The 21,321-nt window shown below is 36.8% G+C and overlaps 1 protein-coding gene across 19 annotated transcripts in view; it reads right to left on the reverse strand.

Annotated features, from left to right (window-relative positions):
- Nucleotides 1-21,321, reverse strand: part of macf1a (microtubule actin crosslinking factor 1a) — a 176,072-nt gene that overhangs the window by 72,956 nt on the left and 81,795 nt on the right. For all 19 annotated transcript variants that reach the window (XM_058752908.1, XM_058752913.1, XM_058752910.1 and 16 more), the window contains 22 exons: nucleotides 19,781-19,947; nucleotides 19,562-19,674; nucleotides 19,331-19,437; nucleotides 19,082-19,201; nucleotides 18,404-18,499; nucleotides 18,007-18,134; nucleotides 17,819-17,912; nucleotides 17,228-17,382; nucleotides 15,743-16,163; nucleotides 15,480-15,557; nucleotides 14,936-15,097; nucleotides 14,495-14,599; nucleotides 12,753-12,848; nucleotides 12,542-12,667; nucleotides 11,085-11,237; nucleotides 9,374-9,528; nucleotides 6,696-6,822; nucleotides 6,420-6,603; nucleotides 6,164-6,330; nucleotides 2,118-2,296; nucleotides 1,872-2,010; nucleotides 47-240 (listed from right to left, as the gene is read on the reverse strand). In XM_058752908.1, the coding sequence (XP_058608891.1) occupies nucleotides 47-240; nucleotides 1,872-2,010; nucleotides 2,118-2,296; nucleotides 6,164-6,330; nucleotides 6,420-6,603; nucleotides 6,696-6,822; nucleotides 9,374-9,528; nucleotides 11,085-11,237; nucleotides 12,542-12,667; nucleotides 12,753-12,848; nucleotides 14,495-14,599; nucleotides 14,936-15,097; nucleotides 15,480-15,557; nucleotides 15,743-16,163; nucleotides 17,228-17,382; nucleotides 17,819-17,912; nucleotides 18,007-18,134; nucleotides 18,404-18,499; nucleotides 19,082-19,201; nucleotides 19,331-19,437; nucleotides 19,562-19,674; nucleotides 19,781-19,947 (3,266 nt within the window). The remainder of the gene's footprint in view (nucleotides 1-46; nucleotides 241-1,871; nucleotides 2,011-2,117; nucleotides 2,297-6,163; nucleotides 6,331-6,419; nucleotides 6,604-6,695; nucleotides 6,823-9,373; nucleotides 9,529-11,084; nucleotides 11,238-12,541; nucleotides 12,668-12,752; nucleotides 12,849-14,494; nucleotides 14,600-14,935; nucleotides 15,098-15,479; nucleotides 15,558-15,742; nucleotides 16,164-17,227; nucleotides 17,383-17,818; nucleotides 17,913-18,006; nucleotides 18,135-18,403; nucleotides 18,500-19,081; nucleotides 19,202-19,330; nucleotides 19,438-19,561; nucleotides 19,675-19,780; nucleotides 19,948-21,321) is intronic.

The following is a 21,321-nucleotide window of genomic DNA, read 5'->3' on the forward strand; positions in this document are numbered from 1 at the left end:
GGAATATTACCATAAATATTGGTAGTTTGACTTCGAAACAACTCACCGTGTCTCCATTTGCCTGCACACTCCGCTCCACCTCTCTGTGAGCTGTTGTGCTTTCTCCTGGTAGCGGTCCAGTTCAGGGCTGCGGTCAGGGTGCAGTTGGTTGAGCTGGTTTCCGACCTCTCTAGCCTGTTGGACTTCTAAACTCAGACTCTTGAATATGTGATCCTGCTCCTCCAGCTCTGAATGCCATTTCTGCAACAGTGTGACATACAGAGTATGAAATGCAATAAAAAAATTTAACAGTAAAGTCGCCTTTCCATTGTCTCTGACAAACAACAGACTGGAAGTTATTCATTTTCAGAGCTATGTGGAGTTCCGATTATATGCATCTGCAGAGTTTTCAAATCTGATTTGAGCTTTGGGTATATTGAAATTGAACTTTTGCAACTGAACTCACCAACCAGTTGTGAGGTATTCTAATTAAAACTATGAGCATGGTTAGAATTACCAATAATTTTGAAGTAAACACTATGTTATTCTTTAAATGAGTTATGAAATCTAAATTTCCTTGATCTTTTGACATAAGAGGTTATTGTACTATAAAAAGTTTTTATAGAGCTCAAAACGTTCTCATTAGTCTAAAAACAGCTTATATTGAAGCCAATCTGCCAAAACGACAGGTTGTGGAATGTGCCACTATATGACGAAATAGTGTGGCTAAACCCCGCCTCTGCAGAAGATGATCAACGCCTGCTTCTACATCACTGCCTGTTTAGCCCTGCCCACCGATTCATGCATGTAGTAGGTGAATAACAAGAGAGGAAATGCAGGTCTATGCAGAAACCAAGCGATAAAGATAGCTCCAAAGACAACAAGACACTGTGCAGTGCCAAGTTGAGGAAAAACAGTCTTTGCATTGCCTTTCTTCTGATCCTAACATTCAGAAAGAGTGGATGAACTTTATATTTAATGGAGATCCAGACCGCATCAGTAAGAACTTGGTCCTCTGTTCACTTCATTTTACTGCGGATTCGTTTACAAACAAGGCACAATTCACCGCAGGATTTTCAGAAATATTGAAACTAAAAGACGATGCTGTGCCGACTATATTGGATCCGACAGTAATGTAACAGTAACTGTTTTTATTACGTGCTCACTATTGCTTTGTCTGTTAAACATAGTATTTATGCGTTTTTGACTTAAATCACAGCAGGGTCCATCTATGAAAGATGTAGGCTGTCAAACATACACAATGGTTAGCCAATCATAGCAGTGGGCATTTACTTCAGAGTCTACAATCTGCCACGCCTATTAAAACAGTGTTCTGATGAGGGGGCTTAAAAACAGGACAGAAAATAGCCTATTACTTCTAAATTATGATGTTTTTTTATGTAAAAATCTTGATAACATTATAAGGGGACCTCAGAGAACAGTACAAAATAATTAAAAAGGCAGTTCCTGACCCCATTAAACACTATTTATGTAAAATGGGAGGATGTGATCATGTCCAAAACAGCTTTTTGCCCTAGAAAACGTAATATGCAGTCATTTGTTTGCGTGTTTATACTTTTATTATTCACTCATTTAAGCTTCGTGAATAAGCAGAAGGTAATTGCTTTTGCACAACCATTTTGAAAGTTCTGTGCCACTGCCATTAGTGAATGACAGCGGTAGAGGACGAGCAGCTTAACAAAAACTCTGCGTCACACATCTATTTCTTTTAAGGTAGCACAATCTTCACCTAATAAAAATGTTTTTGAATAAAACAAATATTGTCTTAAGGATAATATCAAATTAACAATATTACATTGGCGATTAGCTGGTTTGGTTGAGATATTAGTCAACTGCTAGCTATGAATGTGTGAAGTGTCTGCACGTCTCACCTTTAACTGCTCTCCCAAGGCCTGGATTGCAGCAGTATCAGCGGGGACAATATCCTCTTCACTTAGTCGACTCTCATACTTTTTCACTTGACTTTCTGCAGCCTGCAGGCTTCTCATCAACACATCAACCGTCTTCAATCTGGCAGATGCAGAGAAACAGACACTCAAATTATGGTTGTTCCTAAGGCTAAACAAGGCCTGATGACTAATTAGAGTACATGAATTGAAATGACTTTGTGTACTAACTTTTGCAGATAAACAGAGGAGAGGGAGTTGAGTTTCTCTATGTGCTCCACGGCCAGGTTAAGCTCAGAGCGTAGGACAGGCACACTGGAAGAGGTAGGTTTCTCCTCAAAGAAGCTCACGCAGCGACGAGACACCTCACCCAAATCTGACTGAATACCTTTCAGATCATGCTGCAGCTTCTGGAAAACCATTAAAAGATTCTTCAGATTACATTTATTTTTTTAAAACTGCATGAAATTTAAATGAGATTTGCAGATTTTAGTCCATGTCTGTTAAATTTGAGGTAATCCATATAGTAATCTAGCTAGTCCTAAAAGTTGACAAAATGAACTGCTAAATTAAATGAAATTAAAAAAAAGTTGAAATTAAATAAATACTGAAAATTAAACAAATATGTACATTTAAGCTACAGTCTTTCTCTTCTAGGAGAAAATTTAAAAATATTGACGACAACTTGCAATAAGAGGCACATTCATAAACAGCCTACTAGTCATGATATATCAACATGATATAGTCAAACGATTAAATCGCATCCAAAATAAGTTTTTGTTTGAAAAATGTGTGTGTTCTGTGTATATTTATTATGTATATATAAATACACATGCATAGAGTATATATTTAGAAAATATTTACATGTCCATATTTATATTCATGTAATTTATATTATAAATATATTTAATATATAAAATAACATTTTTCTGAAATATATACACATGCATGTGTTTGTATTTATATATATGTAATAAATATACACAGTATACACACATATATTATGTAACAAAAACTTATTTAGTATGCGATTAATCGTTTGACAGCACTAATATATATGAAGAGTTCATTTGCAAACATAGATAACTCCGTTTTTAACAATTCTCAGAAATCATATCTTTTCATTGTGCATTCCAATTAATCTCAATCAAACTGCAGTTGGGTTATTTTGACTAGGTTAAAAAAATAACAAAAAAACAGCTAACTAACACAATAAAAACATGATAATAAAAAACATGATTTTTGAAAATTAACAAAAAACAGAGTTATCTGTTTTTGCAAATAAACACTTCATATATATATATACATACACGTATATATAATATATATATACACACATACACGTATATATATATATATATATATATAAAAGGGATGCTCCGATCGATCGGCCGATATGACTCGATCAGTACTCATACATTTGGCCGATCTCACCTACCGATCGCAATTTGGTGACGTCAATGCGTGAGGACTTACATGATGCGTGGGGACATTAATGATTTGGCGGCGCAGTCATGTCATTGCCGGTGTGACAATGTTTTGAGAAACAATTAAAAATTCTTTATTTGTCATGTATGTTTTGCATTATGACTGAATGGATATTTCAGTTTTTAACAGCAGATTCAGTGACGCAGCTGATCTGCGCATCACTGCACGCGTTCCACGGTTTGATTATCCATGTTATGCATGTTAGAGAGAGGACAAAATAAATAGAAACATTTAAACTCCAACATGGAGTTTATATACAGGTGCTGGTCATATAATTAGAATATCATCAAAAAGTTGATTTATTTCACTAATTCCATTCAAAAAGTGAAACTTGTATATTATATTCATTCATTACACACAGACTGATATATTTCAAATGTTTATTTCTTTTAATTTTGATGATTATAACTGACAACTAAGGAAAATCCCAAATTCAGTATCTCAGAAAATTAGAATATTACTTAAGACCAATACAAAGAAAGGATTTTTAGAAATCTTGGCCAACTGAAAAGTATGAGCATGTACAGCACTCAATACTTAGTTGGGGCTCCTTTTGCCTGAATTACTGCAGCAATAAAGCAATAAACAGCAATAAACTGTGGCATGGAGTCGATCAGTCTGTGGCACTGCTCAGGTGTTAAGTGCTCTAAAACTTCCTGGTATACGGCTGCGTTGACCTTGGACCTCAGAAAACACAGTGGACCAACACCAGCAGATGACATGGCACCCCAAACCATCACTGACTGTGGAAACTTTACACTTGACCTCAAGCAATGTGGATTGTGTGCCTCTCCTCTCTTCCTCCAGACTCTGGGACCCTGATTTCCAAAGGAAATGCAAAATTCACTTTCATCAGAGAACATAACTTTGGACCACTCAGCAGCAGTCCAGTCCTTTTTGTCTTTAGCCCAGGCGAGACGCTTCTGACGCTGTCTGTTGTTCAAGAGTGGCCTGACACAAGGAATGCGACAGCTGAAACCCATGTCTTGCATACGTCTGTGTGTAGTGATTCTTGAAGCACTGACTCCAGCTGCAGTCCACTCTTTGTGAATCTCCCCCACATTTTTGAATGGGTTTTGTTTCACAATCCTCTCCAGGGTGCGGTTATCCCTATTGCTTGTACACTTTTTTCTACCACATATTTTTCTTCCCTTCGCCTCTCTATTAATGTGCTTGGACACAGAGCTCTGTGAACAGCCAGTCTCTTTTGCAATGACCTTTTGTGTCTTGCCCTCCTTGTGCAATGTGTCAATGGTCGTCTTTTGGACAACTGTCAAGTCAGCAGTCTTCCCCATGATTGTGTAGCCTACAGAACTAGACTGAGAGACCATTTAAAGGCCTTTGCAGGTGTTTTGAGTTAATTAGCTGATTAGAGTGTGGCACCAGGTGTCTTCAATATTGAACCTTTTCACAATATTCAAATTTTCTGAGATACTGAATTTGGGATTTTCCTTAGTTGTCAGTTATAATCATCAAAATTAAAAGAAATAAACATTTGAAATATATCAGTCTGTGTGTAATGAATGAATATAATATACAAGTTTCACTTTTTGAAATGGAATTAGTGAAATAAATCAACTTTTTGATGATATTCTAATTATATGACCAGCACCTGTATATATAAATGTTCTTAGCCTACAGATTAATAACGCTAAATGATCAGAAACGTCTTGTCACATCTGGTTTGAATACTCTGAGTCATAGGTTATAGTTAGATAAATATAGATAGAAAGAAAAATAACTATATTTTCAGCATTGTTGTTTTCTGCTGTGTTGTAGTGAAAGTAATCTATAATTTTTGCTGCTCACCATGTTTCTGTTGTTGTTAGAATAACCGCGTCATCGCAGCTCTTAAACTTGGCGGCGACGCGCGTCCGGTGAGAGAGAGAAAGGGCACGGTTGAATAAAGCACGTTTGGCTTTAGATAAAAATACTAGAGGATATAGCATATGTTTTGCATAAACACCACGAATATTAAAATGTTAACTGTATAAGGAATCATTTTTGTGATTATTTATTATTATATAAAGCTTGAAGCATCAGAATGGGCATTGGTATCGGCCATGACAAGAAATCGGTACTAGCCGCAAAAATCCTGATCGGAGCATCCCTAATATATATATATATATATATATATATATATATATATATATATATATATATATATATATATATATATATATAAATTATACAAATAAATTATATTTATGAATATAAACAGTATACTATAAATTTATATCATTACATTTCAACAACTGAAAGAAAACTGTGATTGTAAAATCATTGAATGAGATCACTGTTGTTATTGCTAACTAAAAACAGCAACTGAAATAAAGATTAAATAAAATAAAATATAAACAAAATAACTGAGGCAACTAACAAATAAATTTAAGTTGAAGTACTAAAAATTACTTTAAATTTTAAATTACAGCTATACAGACATAAAAAATGAAAAAAAAAAAAGCACAAAACTACTCTGACAGTAAAATGAAAATTGAAAACAAAAATAAAATCTAATTCAATACATTAATACATATTACAATAGTCTATAAATAATACCACAAAACTTGTAAACTATAAACAATTTGAACACTGTTAGTAACACATACTGCAGTGTTCTGAATTTAAAAGCATTTTTGTAGAATTTACAGTATTTTCCATAATTGCAGATACTATGGACTGCTTTATTTATGTGCATCAGCTAAAAATTGTAGTGCAGATTTGAACTAATTCACAGTTATTGAGGTGATTTCCCAGTAGAGGGAGTAGTTGCGCTGATCACTCCTCACCTCTTGCTCTGCTATGTGAACTGCATTGTCTGCGACGTCTACTGATATTGTGCTGGGGTGTGGAGTCTGCATGCCACGTATCAGTCTGCTCTCTGCATCCTCCAGATGGGACTTGATGCTCTGCAGCTCGGAGAGGTAAGCACGAGAAGCCAACTCGTCCTTCTCCACTAAAACACACACACACAAAAAAAAATTTACTTCGCACCATGTCATATGATTGCATCGCAAGTAATTAATACACACAATAACAACTTACCTGTCTCCAAAGAGACCAGCAGTGTTTGGCAATGTTCACGGCAGTTCTCAGCTTCTGTCTCTAGCTCACGCCGTTCAGTTGGCGTGAAAAGGGAGGTCTCGCGACTGTCTGTAAGGAAGTCGGACAAGTGGGCGTCAAGGTTGTCTAAAGCCTGCTGCCTCTCTGCTGGAGCCTGTATGCGCATCTAGAGAAACAGACAAATGTTTATGATAAACCTCTGAAAGTGTTGTGATAAGAGGGTATATGGAAAAATTGGTGAAACTTTGTGGTACTAACTGTGTCCAGACTCCAGGAGGCAATATTTCGTATGTCTTTTTGCAGGTAGTGCCAGGAGACCACGCTCTTCATGTTAACATGCAGCTGGTGCCATAGAGACATGACATTCTGGTACATCTGCTCCATTCTACGGAAAGAGAGAAAAAATAAAATAAAATAAATAAATATCTTGCATAATTTATAAAGTTGATTATGCAATAAAAATGACAATAAAATATAATACAAATACAATAAAAAAAATGTATGCAATTTTTCTTTCTTAATAATTGGTGTTTGTGTTGTAGTGCACAATTCATCATTCTAAATAAATAAAATAAAAACAAAACAAAAACAAAACCGTATTTTCCCAAGAAAAATTAAGCTGTATTTGCCCCAGTATTATTTTAATTAGTGCTGCCAAATGATTAATCGCAAATAATCGCATCCAAAATAAAAGTTTGTGTTTACATACTACTTGTATAATATATGTATGTATGTATGTACAGTCATGGAAAAAAATATTGGCACCCTTGGTAAATATGATCAAAGGCGGCTGTGAAAATTAATCTGCATTGATAATCCTTTTGATCTTTTATTTAAAAAATTCACAAAAATCTAACCTTTCATTGGATAATAAGGATTTAAAAATGGTGGGAAATATCATTATGAAATAATCTCAAATACACGTTGGACACAATTATTGGCACCCCTAGAAATTCTTAAGAATAAAATATCTCTGAAGTATATTCCCATTCATATTCACAATTTTGAGCACTCCAGAGTGATTATGAACATGAAATTATCCAGCCATGGCTTCCTGTTTCACAGAAATATAAATAGGAGGGAAAACAAATCCCAAATTCCCTTAATCATCCATCACAATGAGAAAAACCAAAGAATATATTTCTCATGTGCAGCAAAAGATAATTGAGCTTCACAAATTAGTGAAGTGGCTTTAAGAACAGAGCTAGAGCAGTGAAAATTCCCATTTCCACCATCAGGGCAATAATTAAGAATTTACAATCAACATAAAATGTTACAAAACTGCCTGGAAGAGGACGTGTGTCTATATCGTCCTAATGCACGGTGAGAAGGAGAGTTTGAGTGGCTAAAGACTCTCCAAGGACCACAGTTGGAGAATTGCAGAAAATAGTTGAGTCTCAGGGTCAGAAAACCTTAAAAAAAAAAAAATTGTCAAACAGCACCTACATCACCACGTGTTATTTGGGAAGGTTTCAAGAAAAATTCTCCTAGTTCATCCAAAAACAAACTCCAGCATATTCAGTTATCAGACACGACTGGAACTTCAAATGGGACTGGCTTCTATGGTCAGATGAAACCAAAAAATGAGCTTTTTAGCAGCAAACACTCAAGATGGGTTTGGTGAACACAGGGATAAAAAGTACCCCATGTGTACAATGAAATATACTGCTGTATTTTTGATGTTGTGGGCCTATATTTCTGCTGGAGGTCCTGGACATCTTGTTTAGACACATGGCATCATGGATTCTATCAAATACCAACAGATAAAAAAAATCAATAAGTGACTGACTCTGTTAGAAATCTTATAATGGGCCATGTTTGGATCTTCCAACCATACAATAATCCAAACACAAACCTCAAAAACAACACAAAAATGGGTCACTGAGAACAAAACCAAGCTTTTGCTGGCCATTCCAGTCCAGTCCTTCAGTGAACTGAAGAGAAGAAGCACCAACATGGAGCTGGGAATCTAAAGGGTCAGGAGTGATTCTGGATGAAGGAATGGTCTCTGATCTCTTGTCAGGTGTTCTCTAACCTCATCAGGCATTATAGGAGAAAATTTAGAGCTGTTAAACTGGCAAATGGAGGTTTCAAAAAGTATTAAATAAAAGGGTGCCGTTAATTGTGGCCAACGTGTATTTGAGAAAAACATTTATTTCATAATGATATTTTCCCCCATTTTAAATTGTTATTATCCAATGAAAGGTTAGATTTTTGTGAATTTTGTAAATAAAAGATCAAAAGGATTAACAATGCAGATTAATTTTCACAGCCTTCTTTGATCATATTTACGATATTTTTGGCCATGACTGTATGTACTGTGTTTATTTATTATGTGTATGTATATATATATATATATATATATATATATATATATATATATATATATATATATATATATATATATATATATATATATATATATAAATAAATACACACACATACAGTATATATTTTGAAAATATTTACATTTATATATTTATATTTAATATTACGTATAAATATATTTAATATATAAACATAGCATATTTTTCTTACATATATACATGAATGTGTTTGTATTTATATATACATAATAAATATACATAGTACACACTCATATATTATGTAAACAAAAACTTTTGTTTTGGATGTGATTAATTTTATGTATTAATATTTTTAATTAGCTTTTATTTTTATATTCTCAGTTATATTTTTTTATTCTCAGTTTTGTTATGCGCTTTTGTCGTTTCATTTTTTTAATATTTCTATTTAGCTTTATTTTGAGTAATTTTGTGTGTGTGTGTAATTCATGCCCATAGCATGAACGTAGTATTTCTATGTAATACAATGTTTCACTTGAAAACAAATCACAATACAGAAGACATATTCCTGCTTGTGTATGAGATCCTAATTAACATGTTTGTAAGGAACCTGTGAGGATCTGTGTGCTGTACCTGCTGGCAGTGTCGATGGCCTCCTGATTAGGGGGAGGAATGGTGAAACACACAGATGGCACCATGGCCTCATTTCCTGTAGGACTGATGACCTTCCACTTAGTCCTCTGAGAGTTATCCTCCAGTACACACTCCTCTCCTTTGCTGATCGTGATCTGAGAAAGAGAGAAAGATGGAGAGACAGAAAAAGGGATGGAAAAAACATAACAGGTAAGGAAGAGAGGATTTGAAAAACTGAGCAAAAAAAGCAGAACTGATGGTCAATGTTTATTAAAAAGTAAAGGGATTAAAAATATTAACCAAAGGATGAGGAATAAAATGTTAATGCTAATGGCCTTCATATGAGCTGAAATACATGAAATATGAATTCCATGGAATAATGCCTTACTGCACTAACATATCTTTACAACTGACCTGGCAAAACACTTCTTAATTTTGATGTCAAATTGCAGTTACTTTTTTAGCCTAATTTTGCCCAGGCTAACATGAAAGCTAAAAGGCCACCAATAACCCTCAGGGCAACATAAAATGAAAAGCAATTGATTTACGCATATTAAAAATCAAATTCAAAAAATGTGAGAGCACTTTCTAGTGTCCCACCTCAACTCTCACCCTATCCCTTGCACACAGAGAACATTATGCCTCGCAATATATCACATATTGGTAAGAAATTAAAACTAACAGAGGGTTACCACCTGCTTGTGACTGATAAATACAATATAATTAAAATGACATCGCAAGTCAACATGCATCATGCTCCCACCATGGAAAATAGATGATTTATTGGGCTGGAAGAAAAACACCGAATTCAAGATACTGTATATGCGCTATTTCACATTAACAATGTACAGGATGCCTGAGGTAAAGCAGGGGTCCCTTGTGTGCAGGGCCAGGCCAGAGAGCAAAGGTCAGAGGAGGAGAACGGTCGGCAATAGTACCTGAGAGTTGGCCTTGCCCAGCCCCGCAGACACACATAAAGAGGAAGGGAGAAGGAGGGGAACAGAGAGAGAAAGACGGGGGTAAATGGAGGGAAAAAGGAAAAGGAGGAAAATTGGGGGAGGGCAGAGAAAAGGGGGATGGGACGGGGATAGGGAGGGAGAAAAAGATTACTTTTGGGAATTTTGCAGACCTCGCCTGACTGAGATAATATGATCAAGAAAAGAAACAGGGCCACAGCTGGGAGAGTGAATGAGCGTTTATGAGTATTCTGCATTCAAATGAATATTCAATAAGTGATAGCATCTCATTTCATCATTTAAACAGATTATTTAAACAGCGTCATATATTCAAATTGGCAGATTAGATATGCTATAGCATGTCTGTTCATTACTCATGATATGCCACATCTCCACTTTCCCAGAATTCTTTGCTAACAGCTAAATGGGCAAACATAGGACAGATCTTCTGGATATATTTTGGTCAATGGTACCTTTTCCCATTATACTTGGCTTCACAGCTCCTGTGCGGTTTATGACTAAATATGTGTGGATAGACTCTGGCTAGTGATATAAAAGCTAAAAGACTTTTTGTTCAGGTGGGGTAGGAGTGGGCTACAAACGTAAAACTCAGAAAAACTGAATTAGGATCACTTTAATTTCCCAATTGTGATCTTAGCTCAGTTCTTAAGAGCATAAAGATCAATGCAGGATTGAGATGTGGTAAATTAAGGCAAAGCAAATTGTGATGGTGAGATATCTGGAGCATGTTATACCTCTATTTGTCGGTAGTCACAGATGGCACGAATTGGCGTGGTGGTGCCCAGGTTACTATCTGCACTGCGTGGACGGAGCTGGACTACAGACTTGGCTCGGCCTACAAGGCTGGCCACTGTGCTGCGGTATTCAATCAATTGTTCTTTCTCCTCCTGAAAAATAAAACAGTCAAGCAGCCAAACAGATTACAGCAGTAAAATATGAAGAGTAACTTGATGTTGCACTATTAGTGGCCATAATTAATTTTTTTCTGTGAGCAAAAGAGTCAGAACAAATATTGTTCAATGAACTCTTAATTCAATAAAAAGTTAAATGCACTAATCAGAATATTTCAAATAATTTGTTTTAATTCAGCCTCTGAATAGTCTTCATAATAGAATTTTCTTGTTTTTCCTTGCCATGTGGCAAACAAACTCAACGTAAATGTGCTTTCATGATGATAAATATGCTTTCATGATGAGAAATAATTTGTTTTCTCTCACTATAATAGATTAATGACTTTTGAAATAGCTTTAAGAAAATTAAAAGCCATCATTGATATTCTTTCCTGGGTTATTATTTGCTTAGCTTTCATTGTGCTAAAATTAATGAGTATGTGGTCTGACACTTGCATGAAAAAGGTTAGAATTCATCAAAACCACAGAGGATTTTCAGAGCTACAAAGAGGGTGAAATTATGGCAAACATGAAAAATAAATTTGAGGACTATCAATTGTTACATGGCTTATCAACATCTTTTTGAGACATCAAATGCTTAATTAAAATCATTCCCAGGGAGAGCAAGAAAAATTGGTTTAAGTTGATGTCTAACATAAATATTTTAAATAAATAAAAGTATGCCTAATTCTAATCAAACTCAAATAAATGACTTTTGATGATGCTTGTTTAATTATGAGCTTTTTTGTTTTTAAAGAAAAAAAAAACAAAGCAATCGATTAGTCAAATTTTAATTGGAAAAAATAGTAATAATAGTATTAAGTACAGTACATTTTTTAAATTTAAAATTCAGCTGTGTGAATAATAGTCAGTGCTGGTGGATCACTAGGAATTAGTGTTATTTTTACTAATGAGTTTACTTAAAAAAAAAAAAAAAAAAAAAAAAATTAAGATGATAATCCATCTCAGCTTCGATCTAATTTTTAACTGCATTCATTTTCTTGTTGAACTCCAATGCACTTGTGCCAGACTGGGTCTCTCTTCCGTATGGCCAGAAAGGATATGCCCATTGCTCTGCCTGCACTCGTGCAACTCCTCTCTCATAGTGCCATCTGTCACATTTGAGGACACTCACCACCACCTGTGCACTCACTGTGTTCAAATATTCACATTCCTCAACTACATATAAAGCATAAAATCTCCTACAACCAGCGCTATTTCAGCATAATCAGAAATGTTATTAAATTAATAAAAACAAAATATGTTTAAAGCTTGTTTTTTAAATAAGAAGAAAGACCCACCATGGAGTCCTGCAGCAGGTCTTCCAGTCTACCGAGTCTACTGTTTTTATCACAGGTGTATTGTCTCTTAATGGTGTCTTGTAGTTGACGTAGATAGCTTTCACAGTCCCGTGCATCACTCGCAAACTATAAAACAAAAAACATGTCATTAAAACCCCATGTTAAAAATGTCATTTTGAATGCTATTCAATTGAAAAGCTTGCCTCAGTACCTGGAAGTAGGCAGTGTTGTCCTTGAGATGCTGCTCCACACATATGCAGAGCTCTTTGATCCACTGCCACTGTGTCTGCAGGGCAGCACTGTAGGCCTGTGATCAGAGGGTCAACAGGTCACGACTGAGTTCCAAATCTGATATCAAACTATGGCTGTTTTTACACTGGCACAAAAATTTCTGATTTTTTGCCCACACCTGACACAGATCGGAATTTGTTGCACACGCTAACACACAAATCCACAAAAAATATGATTTTTTTTGCATTTGAGCTGGGCCATTTACGAATGTGGATTTTAATTGGATACATATCCAATATCTTCTCTTTCTCTTGTTAATTCATTGGAATTCATTTAAAGGGGTGGTTTACTGGTTTTTTTCTAGGCTTGATTGTGTTTATGGGGTGCAGTCTAACATGTGTTCATGCTTCATTTTCAAACGCATTATTTTTCATATAATTTACCTTTATTCCACACCGCTCTGTCCCTTCTCTGACAAACACCTCGATTACTTCCTGTTTTTATGAAGCCTCTCCCTCAGAAATACGTGATGGGCTCTGATTGGTTAGCTGGCTCAGTGTGTTGTGATTCACTAAACCGCCGAGCGTGCGTCTAAATGTCCCGCCCCTCAGCTCAGAGGCATGTGCTCCGGTTGTATTGTAAACAATGATTTATAACAATATAGAAACGTCTATATTCCTTATCAATTTGAGCCCGATTGAGACGCAGAGGATATTAGTGAAGAGGATCGCGCAGAACCTGTGCAAGCACGGCTCTTAATGGTATGTTTGTTTGTTGTCTCATACGTTTAGATATGCTGTTAATATCCTACTGCTTATGTTAGCTTTTAATATACGGTTTTATTCTGATTAAAACTTTAATACAGTACTGCAACCGCACACGTGTCCATGTATAACGCTTCTCATTGCTATATGAAAATGTATAATTGGAACAGTTTATTGGAGCTGATCTGACGATCTGAATGAGAGAGAGAGAGAGAGAGAGCGAGAGATGCAGAGCGACGCGAGGAACAGTATTAAGAACGGCTGTTTTAGAACATTGATTTTGAAACTTGTGAATCCATTAGAATCGTTAGAAGACAGAATCGCGATTCATATATTGTATATTGTAGTTCCTTACAAGTCGTTTTTGTAGGCATTAAACTTCCAGAATTTTAAAAGACGATATCTCTGTTTGCATTGAACTTTCAGCGCTGCAACTTTGCAGATGTTGTTTATGCTCAAACAGCAACATTACACACTAACTAAAGTGAAATTGCAATAAACCACCCCTTTACATAAATAATCACCATGACTCTACTTTATTTCAATAAAGAATTCAACCTCTAACAAGCTGTAGATAAAATAACAATCTTTATCCGTTCAGTCAGATTTTGTGCTGCAAAACATCCAAGACAGCTGTTGTCCATGCTGGTAAATAATAATGACCAGTTGACATGAATTATATAAATCATTTTAATAGCACAGATATTCAAAACCCGAGGGTGTTCCATGTGCATAGTAAAGCGAGCACTGACAATTTTTTTTTTTTTTTCAGGAATTAATGTAAACACAGATATCGGATACCAGTTGTGTCTGAAGTGAATGTAAACAGGCGGGCCAAAAAATAAATAAAAACCGGATATGGTTAAAAGACCAGATCTATGCATTAAGACTTACAGTGTAAACGCAACCTATTTTTAGGTCAGTGAGTGAAGATTGTTCATATTGGTCAACAGCTCACCTCCACTGTTTGTTTGGCTGGGTGGTTCTCTTGACACAGGCGATCAGCTGTCTCCTGGAGAGAGCGCATCACTTCCTGTTTTTCCTCCAGCTCTGTCCTCGTGTCCTAAGAGAGAGTAAGGAGAATTATTCCTCAAATCCAAAACAACCTAACGTCCATTAAACATTAATGGTCAGAATGGAAGGAAAAAAATCACCTAATATAATTTGTAAATACATTTTATTGATCTTACTGTGAAAGATTCATCTAATCCATTCCAAAATCCAATCAACAACCAATGCATAGAACCAGGTCCTGCTCTACATTTCTTGTTTTTTGATAATCCATTAAACTCGTTTGTATGTCAAAAGGCGAAAAAAACATCTCTAAATCAGTAAAGGAACATGTAGTGGTCGGAGGTGGTATGATGACTACTGCATCTTTCTATAGATGGAGTCTTACAGCATACTGCTCTCTTTTGGCAGCCATGTTGGTGTTGCTGTCGCTCCAGTCGAAGGCCAGCTCCTCCTCCTCCCTCTCATTGAGCCAGATCAGCTCCTCAGTGCAGTGGGACACAAAAGCTCGAAGGCTCTCTAGGCAACGCAGTCGCCATGACGAATTTTCCTGCGACAACACAAAACAACATACATAACATTGCCCATATGACACAGGCAACCGCTCAGTCTGATGCTTTTGCCGAGGTAAGCAAAGCACCCTTGGCGAATTGGCCTCACAGGTCTTTTGAACAACTGCAGGTTTTCATGGAAAATTGATTTGGTTAAATTAAGGAGACATGTGTGGGTGTGGATTTATTGTCAAGAGCAGGTGTTTTACAGAACTCTTATGCATGTCACACTCAAGCATTCAGTATTCTGCTTTTGTAAGGACACACTCTGTCACACCCTGATGAGATTAGAAAACAGTAATATCCATAATGCACTGTATAATGAACTGAAATACATTCACATATGCCTGCTTATCATAATGCTAAAGCAGAACAACTCACCAGCAGTTTGCAATACTGGTTCTCCAGCTTGGATAGAGTCTCAGAGTAACTGCTACGTAAATTAGGCGAGACCCTTGACTGGGGGAGAGAGAACATGAAGAAATAAATTATTGCTTATGCAAAAGCGTGCAGTATTGCTCCTGGAGTCTATTCACACCAGTTCTAATTTTGGACCCTGTATACAACCATTCATGAGCTTTACTCAGGCCTAAATATTTTTTCAGAGTCACAAATTGACTACATCAGAATTTGTGTTCATGTACCTCATAGTTTCGAGCCTCTTTGAGGCTATTCAGAAGATCTTCCACTGCTGTGTGAATGATGTGGTGGTCTTGCAGGTGCTGTTCTACAGACGGCAGATCAGAACCCCACTCGGCTCGCTCCAGCAGATCCTGCGTCTCTTCCACCCACCCCAGCAACTCGTAGATGAAGCGCAGACTGCCTTCATCCTCAGATGAAGACATGGCTACCAGGTCTGCACGAGACATCGGCCGTCTGAGCAGGGACGCCGCAGCACCCACTGCACCCAGAAGCGTCTGTGCTCCCAGTGTAGCCAGACCCCCTGAGGAACCCTTCTGACCCACATGCTCTCCCAGCAGACCCCCTGTGGAGAAATGGCCCTTCCTGTACACACTGGCACACTGCAGGCGCAAAGAGACCAGCTCCTCCTGCAGACATGACACCCTACAAGAGAGAAAAGACCTCAGGATCATAAATGAAAAACAAATCCTGAAAAACATGTATTGCGGTTTCTACAAAAAATATTAAGCAGCATAACTGTTTTCAACATAATAAATAGAAATATTTATTGAGCACCAAATCAGCTTATTAGAATAATTTCTGAAGGATCATGTGACACTGAAGACTGGAATAATGGTTTAGAAAATTCAGGAATAAATAAGATCAATCAAACTGTAATAATATTTCACAATGTTTTTAATGTATTTTTGATCATTTAAATACAGCCTTGGTCAACATAGTCTTTCAAAAATAAATAAACAGTCAAACCAAAAATTATTTAGACACCAGATATCATTTTAGGTATTTTTTCACTAGTGGGTGCAGGACACTATAGTACATTGATGTAAGCGAGCATAGCAAAATAAAGTAAACTGTGAAATATTATACCAAAAGATTCTTCATACAGTGGACTACCAGTAAAATTGATAAAAAATTTGGGGCCAAAAATTATTCAGACACTTTGACCTGACCATGTTTTGCTTAAGTGTTTTTTCTTTAATTGCTTATGCGACCTTTTTACATCTCAGATTGAACAAAATTAAGCATTGCTCGGTAATCGGTTGACCTAAATTGGTATTATCTAATTGTGTACTTAAATTTAACAGCTGACAGCTTTTCAACCTAATTCATTACTTACCTTTCTAGAAAGGTTATCTGACATTATAAAGATTAATTTTTCTGACACACTTTAACTCTGAGTTCTTGTCATATTTTATTACCATTTTCTAAACCATAGCGAATAAACTGTGATAATTTGAGAAATGTTATCTGAAAAGGTGTCTGAATAAATTTTGGTCTGAACAAAAATTTGAAATGGTAATGTACATTCTCAAAAAGAATGGCAACAATATGAACAAAACTCTTTTGGCTGACAATTAACTGTCATACAAATAATTGTGAATAATCAATTTTAAATAACTGTCAGCAAGAATGAAATCATAGCTATTCTTGCCTCTAATTCCACTCTGTGGCCTTTTGGACATTTTTTTCCATTTTCTCCCTCTTACCTGAATGCCAGCTGCTCCACTTGATAGTACTTCTCATCTCTGAGGACCTGCAGGTCAAGATGAAGCTGTCTGACTAAAGCCTCACAGTCCTGCAGATACATCCCCAATTCATTCTCACACCGTACCGGCTGCCCATTCTCTAGCTGAGACATGTCCTGAGGAAAGACAACAAAACATTTCTCAATGATAACTATCCAAGCAAGGTCACACTTTATTTTAAGGTTCAATTCTCACCTTTAACAAACCATTAACTACGGCTTTTGCCTCAATAAACTCCTAATTTGCTGCTTATTAATAGTTAGTAAGGTTGTTGTTAAGTTTAAGTATTGGGTAGGATTAGGGTTGTAGAATATGTGTTTTATAATAACTAATAAACAGCCCATGTATTAATAATAGACACGCTAATAAGCAGCTAGTTTATAGTGAGAATTGTTAAAGTGTTACCCAGACCTTACTAATATATTTCTGTTTAATTCAATACTGATATATAGAAATCAAAATATTTAATTCTAATTAAAACTGATTATTCTACTCTGTATGTGTGTGCTATCTAGCCTAGCAGTTAACATCAAACTCTACTCCCATACTTACAGCCTGCAAAGTGTTCTTTGCCAACGTGAGTTTCTCCTCACAATCTAGTGCCATGTTCTGGATCTTATTAGCCTTCTGTAGGAGCAGCTCCAACCTAAGAACAAAGTTACGTACAAATCAAAAAATCCTTTCAAACAGCTACAATTCTAAATGCAGCAATCGTCTCTTCTAGAAGTGGACTCACTAACCTCTCCACAGCAGGCCTCAGTGCTTTCTCTCTCTCCAACATCTCCAGGATCAGTTTTCCCCATTCCTCCTCCAGATCATTAGGGTGTAGCCCTTGAGGCAGCTTAACGCGGCCGAATTCTAACCACGCCTAAACAACATCCACAAACATCAATCATTTTAACATGAAAAGAAGCTTTCCTAGTGTTTTTGAGTGTGTGCATGTGTGTTCTCTTTATACTGTCAGTCTTCCACCTCTCCCACATGGCAGCGTTGCGCTCTACATTAGCCTGAATCTGTTAATGTGCAGCTCCACTGTGCCTCTTGTGAACAGTGTCGCCTGCATTTAGCTGCAGAATCAAGGTCAGCCTCAATCTCTCTCTGTCACTCTCTTTTTATCTTCGTAAGACTCTATCTCACCTCCAGAAGCTTGTAAAGGTGCTCAATGTGGCTCTTCTCTCTCTCCTTCGCAGGGATTTCTGTTTCTTTGAAGTGGACATATTCATTGTAAAGTGCCTGGGGAAGACAACACTTTTGGTAAACAGCCAAGTAAAGGACACATTAAATGGTAATTAGCAATTTAAGGCATCACAGGTTTGTTCCAGACACAATGGCGAGTGAATTTGAGTGAATATGCTGCCTTGTAAGAGACCTCTTTTTAGCCAAATTGTAAGGCAGTATCCTTCACAAAAAAGGCAATCCTAGAATGCATAGAAATAAATAATGATGTATTTTAAATGAACATGTTATCCAATACAGAAAATCATTGGATTATTTTACCCAATATTTGTTTGTGCTGTGTATTTTGTTTAGAAGAATATTGTTCTGTTAGCTTAGCAACATGCTAACATCAAAATCTATTGAAATCAAAATTGTGAGTCCCTATTTGTGGCATATTGATTGTTGTATATGTAGAATGTTCCAAATCAGTCACTAAGGTTTCATGATGGTTGGGATGCTGTCTTGAAAGCTAACTTGCTACGTACACTACCATTCAAAAGTTTGCATTAATTTATTGTTGACCCAAACTTAAACCCATCCCTTCTTCATGAAATCCAGTTCTCTTCTCTCAGCTTCTCCTTCCCTCACGTTTCTTACCTTGAGTTCCACAGGATTGTGGGGGAAGCTCCTGTTGGCCATGAGGGCCGTGTGTTGCCTGGTCCACTGCAGCAGAGAAGAGAAGCCAGATTGGTACTCTGTCCATCGCTGGTCAACCTCCTGAACAACAGAAACCATATGAGAGAAAACAAGGAACGAGAATGAAAGACAAAAATTAAATTACATTGAGTACATTAAAGAAAGAGGGTACGGCTTGAAGAGACTGAGTGCACTGTGAAGTGAGCATACATTAGCTGCAATGCCTTCTCCACCCTCTGGGATCTTGGGGAAAGCATCGTAGATGGAGGAGACGTACGTGATGACAGATTTCTCATCTGGCGACGGCACATCAACATCTAATGTAGAGAGAGAATAAAAAGCCTGAGCGAATGATGATCTAAGACAAATGGATTTTAGCACCTAATAATTCCTATATGTAGAATGGATGAAAACTAAAGAGAGATAAGACACCAATGTTACCTTCAGCATCTAGAAGTCGTGTTACACCTAACGACTCTGCAATCTCAAAGGCCTGTTCCAGGTTCTCACGGTTACTCTGTTGCGCAACCACTTCCATGTCAATCAGGTCCGGCCTAAAAATCACAATGCCATGAGATCATGAGTGTTACATGCCTTAATGTCCGTCTATCCTTTTAAATTGAGCATTCATTATGCTTTAATGTGTGTTTGTGTTTGAACCTGTATCTGTGCAGAAGAGCGTTGAACAAGCGTCCATCGCTCCAGCTGGAGGAGAAATTGGTACAACGGAGACCGGGGTAGCCCTCTGTGGCCTGTTGACTCCATATTAGCAGCTTCTCTTTCGCTGTGAGGTCACCTGACTCACCACTCACATAGATCTCAGAAATCTGGTAAATAGAAAGAGCTTATATTGAACCTGAACTTCATGGTTTGTATGTAAAGGGGAACTGATGTTATACTTCCACTAAAAAAGTCTGAGCATTGCTAGTTTGAAAATTTATATTTTTAGGGGTAGCCACTGTAGGCCACAGCTAGGCCATGAACTTTCACTTATCTTTTTCCTCTACATTCACTCACTCTTCCTCTTGACAAAGGGAGTCAGTATCCGCAGTATCTGTCTGTGCCAGGCTCTAATCTGTATTCCTTTGTCATTCCTCTCATATGCTGCTCTTCACATCCCTGCCTGCTTCTTTTCTTGCCTAGCTAGCAAAGAACACTTTAAATCCTGGCATGAATGCAGACAGTTCTGAGAGTGTAGACAGACATAAGAGTAAATCAATCTTCACAAAGTCAATGCAGGCCAAGATTAGCTTGAGCAAATTTGGTAACATACAGAAAAAGAACAGTAACCGTCCTAGCCTGAGCCTCTTACTCTAAAGATGATTAGAAGGTGAGGTCAGACAGATTTCTAACGCCATAGTCCAACCATCCAGGCTCCGAGCCATAAAAATGCACCCAAACATTGCCTCTTCTTTTGGTATCGCCATCAAACATGTTTTCCAGACAAGAACGCTTGAGTCAAATCAGTCTCAAGATGAACCATCCGTGACAGCAGAGATAAATCTGGGTTTGACGACATGCTGAGTATGTCATAAAAACAGTGGACAGGTCATACTGTGACACGCTGGTATTTCCATTAGAGTGCAGATGACTGAGTATGTGACCTTATAATAGAGTAAGGACAGTCGTGCTTTGTGATGAGCTGCAACCCTCAAATAGTCTAATTATATCACAGTTAACACTGAGCACGTTACCGGCAGATGAACACACACACCATTGTGCACTGTAAGAATTTAAAGTAGTGTGGGCATAAAGGATAGTGAAGGAAGTGCTACAATCAGCAATGTAAAAGGGCATTTGATGATGAAACAATAAGTGACATATGAGAAATCAAACAAAACAAAAAATATAAAACAACATAGAATAGCACATCATATGTAATATAACATAGCATAAAGACAAAAAATAAAACAAAATGCAAAACCCATTAAAAATCTAAAATCAACAATTCTACAAGATCAACACATTAAAAATATATACAAAGTTCTGTCATGAAACGCTGGATGTCACACACCGATAAGTAGCTTGCTGCTCAAAATTCATATAGGCTACTTGGTTAGTGCTTGCTGTAGCAGTTGCAGCATGCTTCGGAAAGCTTTCACCATCCCCAGCTCCACCTGTATAGATCTTCTACAGGGTAATTTCATGTATGTTATATATGGGGGTTATTTCATATATGTTAATTGTGAAGCAGCATTATT

Source organism: Onychostoma macrolepis, chromosome 19, assembly GCF_012432095.1.
Source record: "Onychostoma macrolepis isolate SWU-2019 chromosome 19, ASM1243209v1, whole genome shotgun sequence".
Classification (NCBI taxonomy): domain Eukaryota; kingdom Metazoa; phylum Chordata; class Actinopteri; order Cypriniformes; family Cyprinidae; genus Onychostoma; species Onychostoma macrolepis.